Here is a 15,170-nt window from a genome sequence, read left to right as displayed (position 1 = left end):
CTTACGTAAACATCTATTCCATAGAATCCCTTCGCATCACGATCTACTCCTTACATCTAAATCACGATTGCTATGACTAGAAACATGCAATTCAATAGTGTTTCTCATTACTATCACGATACTATACTAGCATGGCTTCCGGATCACATAACCGCATATCACTAGACATAATAGTACTATCAACACATCATTCAACATCCATCCAGATAAATATCATCAATTCGCAATCATTTTCACGCTCGCGATTACCACAATCCAACACTTCATTGATTATCAACCTGAACACGAAAATTTCATTTCTCATCTCCACAACATCATATGATCGCGTCATCATTCATACAAAATACTTACCGTAACGTTGTCCTGCAGAATGGTTAGAATATATGGGTCTCAAGGTATACATCAACTCGATTATATCCAAGGTTTCCTTCTAACTACCCCATTACACCAATTTCTCTCGGGTTACCTGTTCAAAACGAGAGGGCAAAAGAGCACGCATTAAGGGCGCCTTCTTAACCGCACCGTGAGCTCCTAACGCTTATTCCCAGGGTTCATTTTATTTAGACACATCCTACGTTCATTGGGTTCATTGGTTTAGGCCTGAGGATCGTATGCTCTGATACCACTTTGTAACACCCCGGTTTATGAAGGAGCCTTTAGCAAGACATTCCCTAATAAACCGGACTGTTACCATCTCGGTTTCCCGAGGTAGTGAATAATAAATTAAACTCCAAGGCAATTTATATAATTATACATCTGAAATGAAACAAGTCTCAAACTGAAAATAAAGTCGATAACTAAACAAATAATAAAAGTGGGCTAGCTCTAAGTCGGGCAATCCAAGCTCTCTTCCCATCCAAACTCCTATCGGTCTACGAGGTACTCACAACCTGCTCCCCATTAAAAGGTTCATCACAGGTGTTCACGAATACACAGGGTCAACCACGAGGTTGAGTAGGGTAATACAATGCAACAACAAAATATGATATGCATGCTCCTCCGTCACCTCCATCTCCATCTCATCTCATATCTCATAACTCATATCTCATAACTCATAACTCATATCTCATAACTCATATCTCATAACTCATATCTCATAACCCGGACAACCCAGCCATACCGATCCCCGGTAGACTATATATATTGACCGTAGCCGATCTGCCAGCTCGCAGCTGAGGACACCAAGGCAAGTCCTGCAGAACCCGCCTGGGCCTTATCACAACATCATCATCACCACACCACATCACCACAACATCCTCCATCTCCAATGCATATGAATGCCCAACAGTAAACAATGCAATACAATATGTATATCAATGAATGAAATCATGCCAGCTACCAAATGTTGTGATAACACACTCAACACGAACAGTTCAGTCAACCATATCATAGCGTAATCCACAACCACGAATCAAGTCACGTCCACAATTTGGTCATATGAAACACAAACAAGTCAACACAATTCAACAACACGATAAGAAGTCAAGTGTATTTCCCTACCTTTTCGCAATCCAAGCACACACAAGCAACCAATTACGATCCTTCACATATTCATCACCTACATATCATAATTATGTATAATTACCACCTACTCAATCAAATAATCATGCACACCACCTAGACTCATCATAACTTAATAGGAATATCAACTTAAAGAACAAACACGACTTTTCCTGATTTTCCAGCACATGACAGACTAGGAATAAAATACATAACTAATTCCAGAAAAATCAAATTGATACAAGGCCAATTGGATTGAAACCCCATGAGTCTTAGCTACAAATTATATCTAACGTGTTTTTCTCAAATTCCAAACTTATCAAGGGTTTTCAGACTGATTTCCAAAAACCGACAGAAACCGTCGCATAAAAAGTATTGATTCATAAAACGAGTTTAAAACATTATTTTTCAGAAATTCCAAATCCTATTATCATCTAGACTATACAAAGATGATGTATGAAGAAGCCTCATAACTGAATCGACATAAATATTAGGGTTTCAAATCATTTTCCACAACCAAATCAGATTCGCGGACTTTTCAGCGACATGTTCATAAATAAATCACCTAGGACAAACCATAAAGAATTTGACTACGAGCTTTTATATGCATAAACTAGACATCAAATAAATAGGACTCTCTTTTCAAACTTTTTGAAGACGAACACTTTAAAACAGTATAAACAATGGAATGAAATCGACTTACAAACAGGGAAATCGAATTAGGTTGGAATCGATGAGAAATCTTCAATCAAATGAAAGGCTCTTTGTGTGAATCTGAAAATGCGTGCCGTCGAAGTGAGGGAGGCAGGTGAGATGAGGGTTGTGTAGTGTTAGGGTAAAAATTAGGTTAAAGACATGATGTTGGGTGTTGGGTTAATTGGATTAAACATTTGGGTAAACTCAAATGGGTCGAGGGTAAATGGGTTAGCTCACATCTCGAATTCCATATAAACCCGTCTCAATTAACTTACGAAACAACTCGATCTTACGATACCACGCGAGTCAAGTAAAATAACTTGACGTACTCGATCTTACGATACCACGCGAGTCAAGTAAAACAACTTGACGTAATTATCGACTAAACAATTAACCCGACTTAAGTAGTATTATAAAATACGGAGTATTACAGTAATGCTCCTAAAGATAGGCTGGAACCCTACCCAATATAGTAGAATGGGATAAGGTTTCCCGATCGGAAAAGTATGGATCATGGACGGTATCGGCGAGTGCTCAGTTTCTTGTGAGTGCGTCCTTGCATTTTTCTTCACCCAATTGTGCTCTTCATTCTCAATTATCAATCGCATACACCCGTTCGCAATCGGGGATTCCCCTCTCAGCGAGAGAACCACTCCCGTCCGCAGTAGCAGACCTTGGGACCGAACACTACTAGTGATGATTTGATCTCAAACCAAGAAATACGAGTCATTAATTAAGAGGAGAAATAAAGTCTACTATATAAGTCATTCTTATATAAGTAAATAGACGAGAAAGTCTAACCCAACCCGAGAAAATTCGATATAAAATAAAAAAGTGGGCATTATTAAGGCAAGAAATGATTGGCCAAAAAGCAAGTACAAAGTTTAGTTTTCCCGAGAATTTCGTTGCATCAATGGGATTATCAGCCTAACCAAAGCAGTGTTGGGGCATAAAATAGCATAATAAAAAAAGTGTTTACCTACTTACGGTATTTTTGACTATCCAACTCGAAAAAATCACAAACTTTAATTTTTGGCAATCAAATTCGACCTCGAAGCGAAAACCTGAAAAATTGGAAGAAACCCGTGATTTTTGGTGTCTTTGCCTCAGAAATGGGTCTTATTCACCTGTCTTAAAAGGTCGGTTAATCAAGGAACAAATTTGACTTCGAATCTTACGCTAATAGTTGTAAAATTTCCAATCAGCACTTTAGTAACGAAAATCACGGGTTTAGTCAAAAGTGACACTGATTTTGTGATTATATTAAGGAAAATTACTTAGTAACGAAAATCACGGGGTTTTTTAAAATTTTTTTATTCATTTGGCCATTTATGAAGAGAAATTTCTTTTGGTCCAAAATCCTCGAGAAAATGAAAAAGTTCAAATCCTTTTTTAAATTTATTAGTTAAAATTAGATCACAAGCGAAAATAGCGGGTTTATTAAAAATACACGTTTTAAAACGAGCATTATGAAGGCAAATGTGATCACAAGCCAAAAAGGTGGGTTTTTGAAAAACATAAAACTAGTGTCCGCACTTCCAGAGCACCTGACAAAGAAGCAAGCATTTCTGACTGTTCCCGATCATGAAAAAGAAGCATCCATTCCAAAAGAACAAGAAAAACATGGGGCATTAGCCGATGCCTTCTTTCTTTCATTGTCGGCGTAAGTTAAAAGCAGGGGCAAGCCCAAGCCCTAAGTTTAAGGCATATAGGAAGGGTACCTTTAGGTCGGGAAAGTTCTCAACAACAGCCAGTTCCTCTACTGCTGGTCGGGCATCTCCGTCCCTCTGCTTTTTACGTGGCGCAAAAGCTTATGTATTCCACTAGGGACAACCACTTAGACTTTGAAAGAAAGAGAAGGACATGAGACAGCGCAGGCTTTCTTTCTTCCCGTGTTTTCTCTTAATTAGAACAGACCACCGCTTCGGAGGAAGGTAGAGACCACTACTACTATAAAGGGGAGATCCCTAAGAGACTACTCAACTAGCTAGGTAGCCATTTGCCCAGTTACGTTACTTAAGAAAGACAATTTGACTATACCACTATGCTATTCTGACTATAAGCTATAAGAAGGACTACAGGGTCTTGTCCGATTAAAGAGTTCATGGACTCCTTCCTCAGTTCAGGTCTGTTGTATCCTTTCTTTGCGCCCGAAACCAAGCTACTTTGAGGGTTAATAACCCACATTTGGACCCCTTACTCGACGAAAAAGTAAGTAAAACACGGGATTTTCGGTTACTCGTAGGGTTTCACCATACTCTCTCCCCAATTCCATAGTATACTAAGGGCACTGTTCAAATGGTGGATAGGGTCCCACAAAAGCTAAGAAGGAAAGGCGGAAAACTGGATAAGATGACAAGTTCTTTTAAAAAATAAAATTTTGCTAATCTGCCCCCAAGCTACCCCAATGTAGATGTCCAAGAAGCGGATTTAGATCTCACTGATAATGTCGAACCAACACTCCTCAAGGAAAAAAAAAAGGGATTATCTTCGCAGGAGCAATTCTCAGAAGCTGTCAATCAAGCTCAACTTTCTCGCATCAAGAAATTTCTTAGTAAGAGCATCTTTATTCAATAGCTGAAGGTGAAATACCAATATCGTGATGATGTTTTTAATCTTCTTAATCTGAATAAGGATAAAAAAGATCAACACGAATTGGAAGCCCTCCAGTCTGAAATAGAAAAAGTCACAACCTCATTTGATGAAGATTATTTGTTTCAACGTCAACCTGGTCTGATGGAATTCTTAATTAATACTGAATTACCTTCAGCTAAGGATTATCTTAAAGAAAAAATTTTTGTTTATAGTGATAATAGTACTATACTATTAAGGGTCCCTTAAAGAACAAAGGTCGTCTTTTGTCTCAAGAAGAGAAGGATTTGCTAAATTGTTTTGGTCCTTTTACGCTTGAATGGCTTTTAATTCATATTTTATGCTGTATATTTAGCAAGGATGCATCCATTAGGATTGCTACTCTGATTAATAGGATCGACACCCTCGTTCGTCAAAACGCTTCTATTTTAAAAGAAAAATCTACCAAGGGGACTAACACCTCTAATACTAATAATAGCCCTAAACAGGAAAGCAAAACGATCAATATATCGAAGCCTTTCGGTGTTGGATTAGTTTAATTTCTTATTGATCGGGATCTGATCGATGTGAAGGATGAGGTAGACTCTACCCCTAAGGTAAGGTTGGTAAAAATAATAAATTTTACAGTAAAAAAAGCATTCTTTTCGACTTCGACCTTTCAATTATGGGTTGCTCACCCGCAACGCTTAATAGTGCGCCAGGATTTCCTTTTTGAACTGTAATTCCCCCTTTAGCAAGCTCAGGAACAATTGAATATGAATGTGCAGCCATAGATTATTATTTTTTAAATTTAAAAAGATTGGCTTATTTCAAAAGTTTGGATTCTTACCCTTGTAAGTCTAGCCCATGCCCGGGCATTCAAGTTAGCCCCTTTTACTCGCTTAGATGCTCCGTCTATCCTTCAATCGATTGAGCATGTCCTCTTTTTTTCATCTGAAGCTTTTTCTGGTAAACAGGAGTGAAAGACTTGCTTGACTAATAAGCAGAAAGAGCGTAGTTTTGTCTTGTTTAAAGTTTCTTTGCCAATAAGCTAACGCGGCAGGAGAACTGCCTTCCTCTAAGTTACGAGGAAGTTAAGCTCGCTCGATTTAATTAATTACGGGAGAGGAAGCATGGTTTATGTTATGAGCTTTGTTTCTCTTTTTCACTTTTCTTTGTGATTTCACGATCAAAGAATTTGAGAAGGTATGAGAATTCTAATCATTAGTTATGCTATCTATAATAATATAAGTAATCTTAACCTCAATTGGATTGGATAAAGGAGGAGGTCAAATTTTTCTTACTGTTCAAGTTAGTTATGTCATTTCAGTCTAATTCGATCTAACAAGAAGGAAATCACGCTCTGTAGGATTTGAACCTACGACATTGGGTTTTGGATACCAACATTCTACCGAACTAAACTAAGAGCGCTTTTCTTATCACAATAGATAAGTATTTAATAAAATCAAAGAAAAGGATTCTTTTTGTAACCCAATACTACACCCTGCATACATATACTATCATATATAGTATCATAAAAATAACCAAAAAATTTTCTATGTCCCAATTGAATCGATCTCAATGGGTCCTCCCAGACGCTTGCCTGCAGGAAAAGAATAGGTAGGGATGACAGGATTGGAACCCGTGACATTCTTTATCCTTTACAAAGGCGCTACCAAGCTGCGCTACACCCTTTTCAATTAGAGGATTTTACATAGTCATTGTAGAGACCCCTTTCCCTGTTTTCCAGATATTTTTTTCTCTATCGAGATTCCATTTTTCTTGCCATTTCATTTTTTTTATGATATCCGACGATCAAGACAATTCTCGTTAAACTTTTTCATTTCATAGAAGTTTTCTTACGAAGCAAATAGCATTTCCTATTTCTTTGTCCCCTGGACTGGACTTATTATGATTCCGAATTATCCGTCGTTACCGTTACGTTGTTCCCAAGGACTAGCAAAATCGAAATAGCGAAATTCTTGGGTCATCTCAATGGGCTCAAAAACCACGCGTTCCTCTGGATCATCATAGCGTACTTCTACATATCCACTCAGAGGAAAGTCTTTTCGTACTGGATGACCCTCGAAACCATAATCTGTTAATATACGGCATAGATCCGGATGATTAATGGAAGAAACACCAAACATATCCCAAACTTCTCGCTCCCACCGGCCGGCTGATGGAAATAGACTGACTACCGGAGATATTCGTGTTACTTTGTCTGCACTGGTTTGTACGCGAATGTGCGAATTATACCGAGTACTCAGTAAATTATAGAGCACTTCAAATCTTAGTTTTCGAGAAGGATAATCAACTCCGCAAATATCGATCAAAACTTTAAACCTTGTATAGGTATGCAATTTGAGAAAGCACAATAATTGAAATGGGTAGTCCGTATTGGTATCAGATCTATTCCCATGTTCTGATTTTTCTATTTTTTTGACCCATTTCTTGGGCAAAGTCTCCCAACTATATTTGAAAATGAATTGGTTATCCATAAAGATAAAGAAAGCTTTCTTTCCGCTTCTTGCTCTAAAATAAGAGAAGACTTGTCGTAAATATGTTGTTAAATTAAAATGGGCTTGGTCCGACCTAGAAAGGAATGGAAGTTGATGGGCATTGCTCTCTTCTCTTATGATATTTCTAGTTGGAAAGATGAACTCACTGCACACTTTCTATATATCTGTCTTCCTTAGAAGCTGCATGCTTTCGGAGAGAGAGCAATGGGAGGTTCAGTCAAAACAAAAGCATTTACCACGCACTCAATGCAATGATCAAGCAAGACGAATCTCTTTACGCAACGAAATTTCTATAAGAGCCTAGCCAGCCCGTCTCTGCAATATTGTGTATGTGTAACAAACCACTTTATGAAGAACGAAATTTTTCGTCTTTCTTTCATTTTATTCTCCCAATCCATTCACTGAGTTACTTACGGAATTTAAAATCTTTCAGAGGTTCGGCTTGCTTCTCCCCCTTGGAAACTGGCTAATCAAAAGAGGGCATTTATCTAAAATGGATCCTCAAAAAAGAGAATACCTGTGAGGATATGTTTAGCTTTGGGTTGAAAGGTAAGGAATTTGACTCCGACTAAGATTATTGTCCATGGTGGAGTTGATAATAATAGGCACAGCCCAAATAACCCTCGGGTATAATACAGATGCATGTGGATCGCTGAGAGGCATACATACAATGAATTTTATTGATGCTACTCCTTCTTACCATCTTTGACTGGGGCGACCCTCCATTAATATTGATCTTGGCTTGCTTCTTTGTTCTTGTTTCTAGAGAAAAAGAAGGCCTGAGAAAGGAAAAGCCCTCCTACTGAGCAAGATCATTTTATAATAACTAATAAGGAAGCACTTAACTTAGGGCAGCCAGTCTCACTTCACACGGCATAGCGCCTTGCTATTTGCATCCATCCTTGTAACTTACCGAAGTGAGGAAAGCCACAATGGGGATCGCGAGTCGGGAGGGTTGCGAAGATATTGTGCGTGGGTTGATTGTGACCTAGTATAGGACTGGTCCATGGCAATTCAAAGGCTAAGCCCAAGAATTCCAATAGTTCACTTTTTCGTTTTAGTGCTACTTGGATACTTCAAGCCTATTTACCTAGCTAAGCATAGGCTAAACTAAAGGGATGGAGGATAGGGGCATGCATGCGTCCAAGAGCGTATTTTCTCGTTGTTGCTTGTAACAGAACATTATTATCGAGAAAAGCGGCTGGCTCTTTTTTCATGCTTCATGTTGTCGCCTTCTAAATCGATGCTTAAGTTGATCCAATTGCATTGGTGGTCTCTCTCTTCCCTCATCGTATGCGCTTCGCTTCGACCAAGGTGCTTTTCTTTTAAGCTGGCTTCTTTCTTTGATTGTCCGGTACCTTCCCTCGATCTGGTCTTCTGTAACAATCTGATCTTTCACTTTATTATATTATCTATTATGCTATTCTTTTGGGGATCCTAGGTGGGGAAATAGATATAGCCAAGTGGTTCAGAACAAAGAGGAGTGGAGCAGACTCATTGGCTACGGTTCCGGCCCAGAAATAGTCCAATTTTAATTGACCAAGCCTGAATGTGAATGGGCTGCTCTGCTCTTGGTTTCCAGGGAAAATGGAGTGACAAAGAGCAGCTTGCTTCATTGGATCATTGCTCGACTCGATGGGTACTTCTACAGGTTTGCTGGACGGAGAAGCTCTTGTTTTCTTTGTGCTCTTTCTTAGAAGTCTTTTGTTGAGTAATGAAGAAGAGTTCATTGGACAATTAGAACAGTCAGTTAGATAGAATGAGAAGAGCAGTCTTTCGACCGTACCTTTCCTCGAGGAGGTAGATAACTATAATCCTCGATAGCCATCCATCGCTCGTTTACTTAAGAAAACAAAGCAGGGGATGGGCTTGACTTCCCACTGAGTCTTCTTGGGATTCTTTTCTCATTCTATTAGTTCTCGCGGGAAAGGCTGGTTGTTCCCCTGTTCCAAAGGCTGCTGCTGGTGGGGGAAGCATATATCTACCTATCTATATATCTGAACTCGTGAAGTGAATAGTAGTAGAGTAGATTGTTAGAGCATAATGCATACATAGATATAGTAGGCGGCGACGAAGACATGGGACTGTCCGAATGACTGATCTCAGTTTGTTGGTGGGTGGAATTCCCCTATTCTTCTTCTTCGGCCAAGCTTCTTGTTACAAAGGAAGCGAGTGATCCACTTGGAAGGCGTGATGTTTGGCAACTTCAATCAGAGCCTGCACCCACACTAAGATGTGGTGATGTCTTAATGCGACGAATGATGGCCACGAGTGTCAAGGAAGAGCGGTCCATCTATCCCTCTTTCCTCTTATGTTCTTTTTCCATGAGTTCTTACCTATCCCTTCTTTGTTTGCCAGCCTAGCGCTCTGATCTTAGAGTCTAAGAGAACAATCACTTTCACTTTCTCGGAACAATCACTTTCACTTGAAAGGGGTGAAGGCTTAGGGCTGAAGGCTTAGTTAGGGCTGAAGGTTGAAGGAAGACTGACTTCGAACATGAGTCAAAGGAGAGGGTGGGCAGGCACCTAATCCAGTCCAGATCCTGGGAAAAAGAAGACATATCTCGAGCAACTGGACGAACAGGACTTCAATTCCCGCGTTTGCTGGACCAGAAGAAGACGAAGTTTGCGCATTACCAGACCTTTTCCTAGAACAGGGGACGAGTGCAGCGGAACGAACGAGCCGACACTTTAGCATTTGTTGATGATGGGGCTCCCTTCGCTACTTATAGCGGCGGGTCCTCCAGAAAATGAAGCAAGTTGAGCGGGTGAAGTCACAGTTCAAAGAAATGCAGTGGATGAAGTTATCGAAGAAAGCCAAGGGAAAGTGGAAAGCCTTTCATCGAGCCAATCCAGCTACTTCTTTATGTTCATGCTCTTCTACTCCAGCTAAAGCTACTGCTCCAGCTAAAGCTACTGCTCCAGCTAAAGCTACTGCTCCAAGCACCACTACTGATGAGACTCTCTTGCATTTGCATGAAAATGCTCCTTGATTACGAGTTGGTTTGGCCAAATGCGGTAGGGAGCTTGCCACGTACGACTCTCCGGAAAGAGTTGCTCGTCTTCTTCCCTTGTCCATTTTATCTTAGAATATAGCGAGTGCCCACTCGAGCCATTTAAAAGTAAGTTTATCTCTTTTTTCGTAAAAATGTGCTGAAACTGAAGTTCTTTCCTTTTTTTCCTAGTCTCCGATCACCCTCCTAATAGATAATGCAATCACCCTTTTTTTTCTTAAGATTTGATCATAATTAAATAAGAATATATAAAAAAAATATATATGTGATTATAATAATAATAATATATTATATTAATTTTTCATTACTTAAAAAAAAGTTAGATGCTTCCTTAAAGAAAAACCACCAGACATCTCGGCATTCTTATTATAAATGCGAGTCGGCTGGAAAAGGGGGGTTCGAAAGCGCGTAAGATATGTGAGTTGGTCAGATGTGAATTGCGAAGGGAAGTAGGATCACATGTAACACCCCCATACTCCAAGTGCCTTACCAGGACAACCCATGTATAAGGATGTTACCATCTCGGTTACCCGAGGCAATGATAATCAAATAAACAATAATGAAACAGCGTTTAAATAGAAATACTTTAGTGAAAGGTTACAATCCAAAAACCAAACCAAAATACGAATACATGTCTCAAACCAACTGTCAAATCAGCTAACTGAAATGTTTATGAAAACTACTAAGCTACAAATGAAGACTTCTATCATCGACCGTGGCACATCCCAGCTATCCCGACTAACTCATACCGTTTCAATATCTTCTCACCATCCCCGAATGGATCACCGCAGTTTTAAAACAATAAACCTGGGTCGATTATATTCACACAATTTATATAACCAACAAGATAAAGAATTAAGACAGCTCAGCGTCACACACAATCACCCACTCCAATCAATCTCCGTCACCGATCGTCCCACCTTTGGACCACCACGCTGGGGGACCGCACCGTACCCACCAAATCCCCGCTCATCATACCAAGCGATAACCCTGTCCCATTAATGTGCACATCCCCTCCCGTGGCGGGTTCCACGGAGGGCGAAACTAAGGCGTGAAGCCACTCCCGCAAGTGACTCCACTCGGCGAGAACGCATCTCGAGAACCGAGACAAACAATCGGCAATCACAATACAACATCAACAACCGTCAACCAATCAACAATCACTAACTACAAAGACAATCACCACACATTATGTAAATAATAACTTGAGTAGGAAACCCTACCGAAAGCACAACAATCGACGATCTCACAGTTGATATCAAAACGCTTCCTCTACGAATCCTCCTCCTAATATTCAAGCACATAATCACTACCAATCATACAAACAACAAAACCCCCAAATCCCCAAATTAGGGTTTAACCAACTTTAAAGAAACATTATAAAAACAGTATATAGTTCTTACACTCGACGCAAGGATCACAACGGTATAAAGAAAGGTAGAATCCGACCTTCCAAGCTCCGGGATTTGCCAATAATACGATTAAAGCGAATGACGTAGTTTGATTTCTCTTCTCACAGTGATTAGGTTTTAAAAAGTGTTTTAAGAACAATGACGGAAGTATTATATACTCTAATCGCATTATTAACAAAACCCGAGAAATCATCCCCCGTAAACCGGCTACTCGATCGAGTAGCTAAGGTACTCGATCGAGTGCCCCCTTACTCGATCGAGTATCCACGTTACTCGATCGAGTACCCAATAGGTCAGAAACTATTTTCATCTACAACTCGCCCTTACTCGACAGAGTAAGGCCTACTCGATAGAGTACCCAGAGACTCATAAATACGTAGTATTACAGTCTTCCCTCCTTAAAAAGAACTTCGCCCCCGAAGTTCAAACCACAACAAAACAAAGACACACACTACGCACTCCCGACTCAACAACCAAAACAAAACTCAACATAAAACATGTTACTACCCCAACTCAACCCGACTCTACGACAACAACCATACCGACACAACATAAAAAGGGTATAAAAACTCTTAAAAACTCTTTGCGATCATGTCCTACCCCCTAAAAGAAACAAGGTTACGTCCCCGTAACCATACATATCTGATCAAAAAGGAAAGGGTAACGCTCTCTCATGGCATCCTCTGCCTCCCATGTAGCTTCCTCAATCTCGTGGTTAGACCAAAGGATCTTAAGCAAAACTGTCTCACCACTCCTAGTCTTCCTAACCTTCCGGTCAAGAATCTGCTTAGGTACCTCAAGATATGATAAGGACTCATCTAGCTCTATGCTCTCTGCCTCTAACACATGTGACGGGTCACTCACATACTTCCGCGGCTGCAATACATGAAACACGTTATGCACTCTCTCTAACGCAGCCGGTAAAGCCAGACGATATGCAACTTCCCCAACTCGCTCTAAGATCTCATAAGGACCGATGAACTTCTGACTCAGCTTGCCTTTCTTCCCAAATTTCATAACCCCACGCATAGGAGACACTTTCAGAAGAACCTTATCCCCAACCTGAAACTCTATATCCCGGCGATGTAGATCTGCATAACTCTTTTGCCTATCCTGAGCTGCTCTCATCCGTTCCCTGATCATCTTTATCTGTTCAACCATCTCATGTACAATCTCTGGTCTTAGAACCACTGCCTCAGCAATGTCGTCCCAACAAATCGGACTCCTACATCTACTCCCATATAAAGCCTCAAACGGTGCCATGCCAATACTAGTGTGATAGCTGTTGTTGTAAGAAAACTCTATCAAATCCAACCTCTGTTCCTAGCTACCACCAAAGTCCATCACACAAGCTCGTAACATATCCTCAAGAGTTTTGATTGTTCTCTCAGTCTGACCGTCTGTCGCAGGATGAAAAGTTATACTCATCTTCAAAGTTGTTCCCAAAGATTCTTGCAACTCTTTCCAAAACCTTGAGATAAATATCGCATCTCTGTCAGACACTATGTCCTTAGGGACTCCATGTAACTTAAGCACATTCTTTCGATAAGCCATAGCCAATTGTGCTTTAGTCCATGTATCTTTCATTGGCACAAAATGAGCAGACTTGGTCAGTCGATCCACTATCACCCAGATCATGTTGTTACCCTGTTGACTCTTTGGCAAACCCACGATAAAATCCATAGAAATTGATTCCCACTTCCACTCAGGTACCTCTAAGGACTGAATCTTACCTTGTGGTCGTCGCTGTTCCCCTTTAAATCTCTGGCATGTCAAACAACGGGCCACAAACTCAGCTGTTTCTTTCTTCATCGCAGGCCACCAAAACGTGTTCTTCAAATCCTTGTATAGCTTGTCTCCACCTGGATGTACTGAATACGGTGTACAATGTGCCTCTATCATGATTGTCTTTTTCAGCTCCTCATTATTAGGGACACACCACCTACCATCGAACCTCAAACTACCATCTGTATGAATAGAGAATCGAGACACTGTCCCTTTCTCTACTTCATCTCTCCACTCAACCATCTTAGGATCCAAAGCCTGTTTACCTCGAATATCGTCATAAAGATCAGCCGCATCACAAATCTCCCACAGCATCCCCTCTCTGCATCATATGTAAGCCAAACTTCCCCACCTCATCTCTCAACCTCATCAAAGATAGAGCTGTACACAAGGAATGTACACTCTTCCTACTCAAAGCATCTGCAACAACATTGGCTTTCCCTTCATGGTAGATAATATCTATGTCATAATCGCCAATCAGCTCCATCCACCTCCTCTGTCTCATGTTCAACTCCTTTTGAGTGAAGATGTACTTGAGACTCTTGTGATCCGAAAATACCTTAAAGGTCGCACCATAAAGGTAATGTCTCCAAATCTTGAGAGCAAACACCACTGCACCCACCTCTAGATCATGTGTAGGGTAGTTCTCCTCATACGGCTTCAATTGCCTAGAAGCATAGGCAATCACCTTACCGTTATGCATCAACACACATCCCAACCCATTCTTTGAGGCATCTGTATAAACCTCAAATTCTCGATCCCTTTAGGTAATGCTAAGATAGGAGCTGTGGTCAAACGCTCCTTTAATGTTTGGAACGCCTTCTCACAACTCTCATCCTAACGAAACCTGTTCTCTTTCCTCATCAAAGTTGTCATAGGTCTAGCTATCTTGGAGAAATCTTTCACGAACCGTCTGTAGTATCCAGCTAAACCCAAGAAACTCCTGATCTCAGCAACATTCTTTGGTGCTTCCCACTTTGTCACTGCCTCAAACTTTGCCGGATCCACAGCTACTCCCTCCTTAGAGATCACATACCCCAGAAAAGCAACTTTCTTTAACCAGAACTCACACTTGGACAGCTTAGCATACAACTCATGCTCCCTCAGAGTCTGCAACACAATCCTCAGATGCTCCTCATACTCCTCCTTAGTCTTAGAGTAGACTAAGATGTCATCGATAAACACCACCACAAACTTGTCTAAAAACTATCTGAATATTCTGTTCATCAAATCCATAAACACAGCCGGTGCATTAGATAACCCAAACGGCATCACCACGTACTCATAATGACCATACCTCGACGTGAAAGCTGTCTTTGGTATGTCCATCTCTCTAATCTTCACCTGATGGTACCCCGACCTCAAATCAATCTTATAAAAGACTGATGCACCACTCAATTGATCAAACAGGTCATCTATCCTTGGCAAAGGATACTTGTTCTTCACCGTCACTCGGTTCAGCTCCATGTAATCTATGCACAACCTCAAACTCCCATCTTTCTTCTTCACGAAAAGAACTGGTGCTCCCCACGGCGATACACTAGGTCTAATGTATCCCTTCTCTATTAGATCATCTAACTGTTTCCTGAGCTCCTCCATCTCTTTATGACCCATCCGGTACGGTGCTTTAGAGATTGGCCCCGTCCCCGGTTTCAACTCAACGGTGAAATC

General features: G+C 40.6%; 1 protein-coding gene across 1 annotated transcript in view; it reads left to right on the top strand.

The window, feature by feature from the left end:
• The window catches only part of LOC141630381 (small ribosomal subunit protein uS4m), a 66,981-nt gene that overhangs the window by 46,133 nt on the left and 5,678 nt on the right, over positions 1–15,170 (top strand). The window contains 1 exon segment of the mRNA XM_074443212.1: positions 8,808–8,812. Coding sequence (XP_074299313.1) covers positions 8,808–8,812 — 5 coding nt within the window.

Source organism: Silene latifolia, chromosome Y (genome assembly GCF_048544455.1).
Source record: "Silene latifolia isolate original U9 population chromosome Y, ASM4854445v1, whole genome shotgun sequence".
In the NCBI taxonomy this organism is placed as follows: Eukaryota; Viridiplantae; Streptophyta; class Magnoliopsida; order Caryophyllales; family Caryophyllaceae; genus Silene; species Silene latifolia.
The sequence above is the reverse complement of the archived record's forward strand: the minus strand, read 5'-3'. Positions and strand labels throughout refer to the sequence as shown.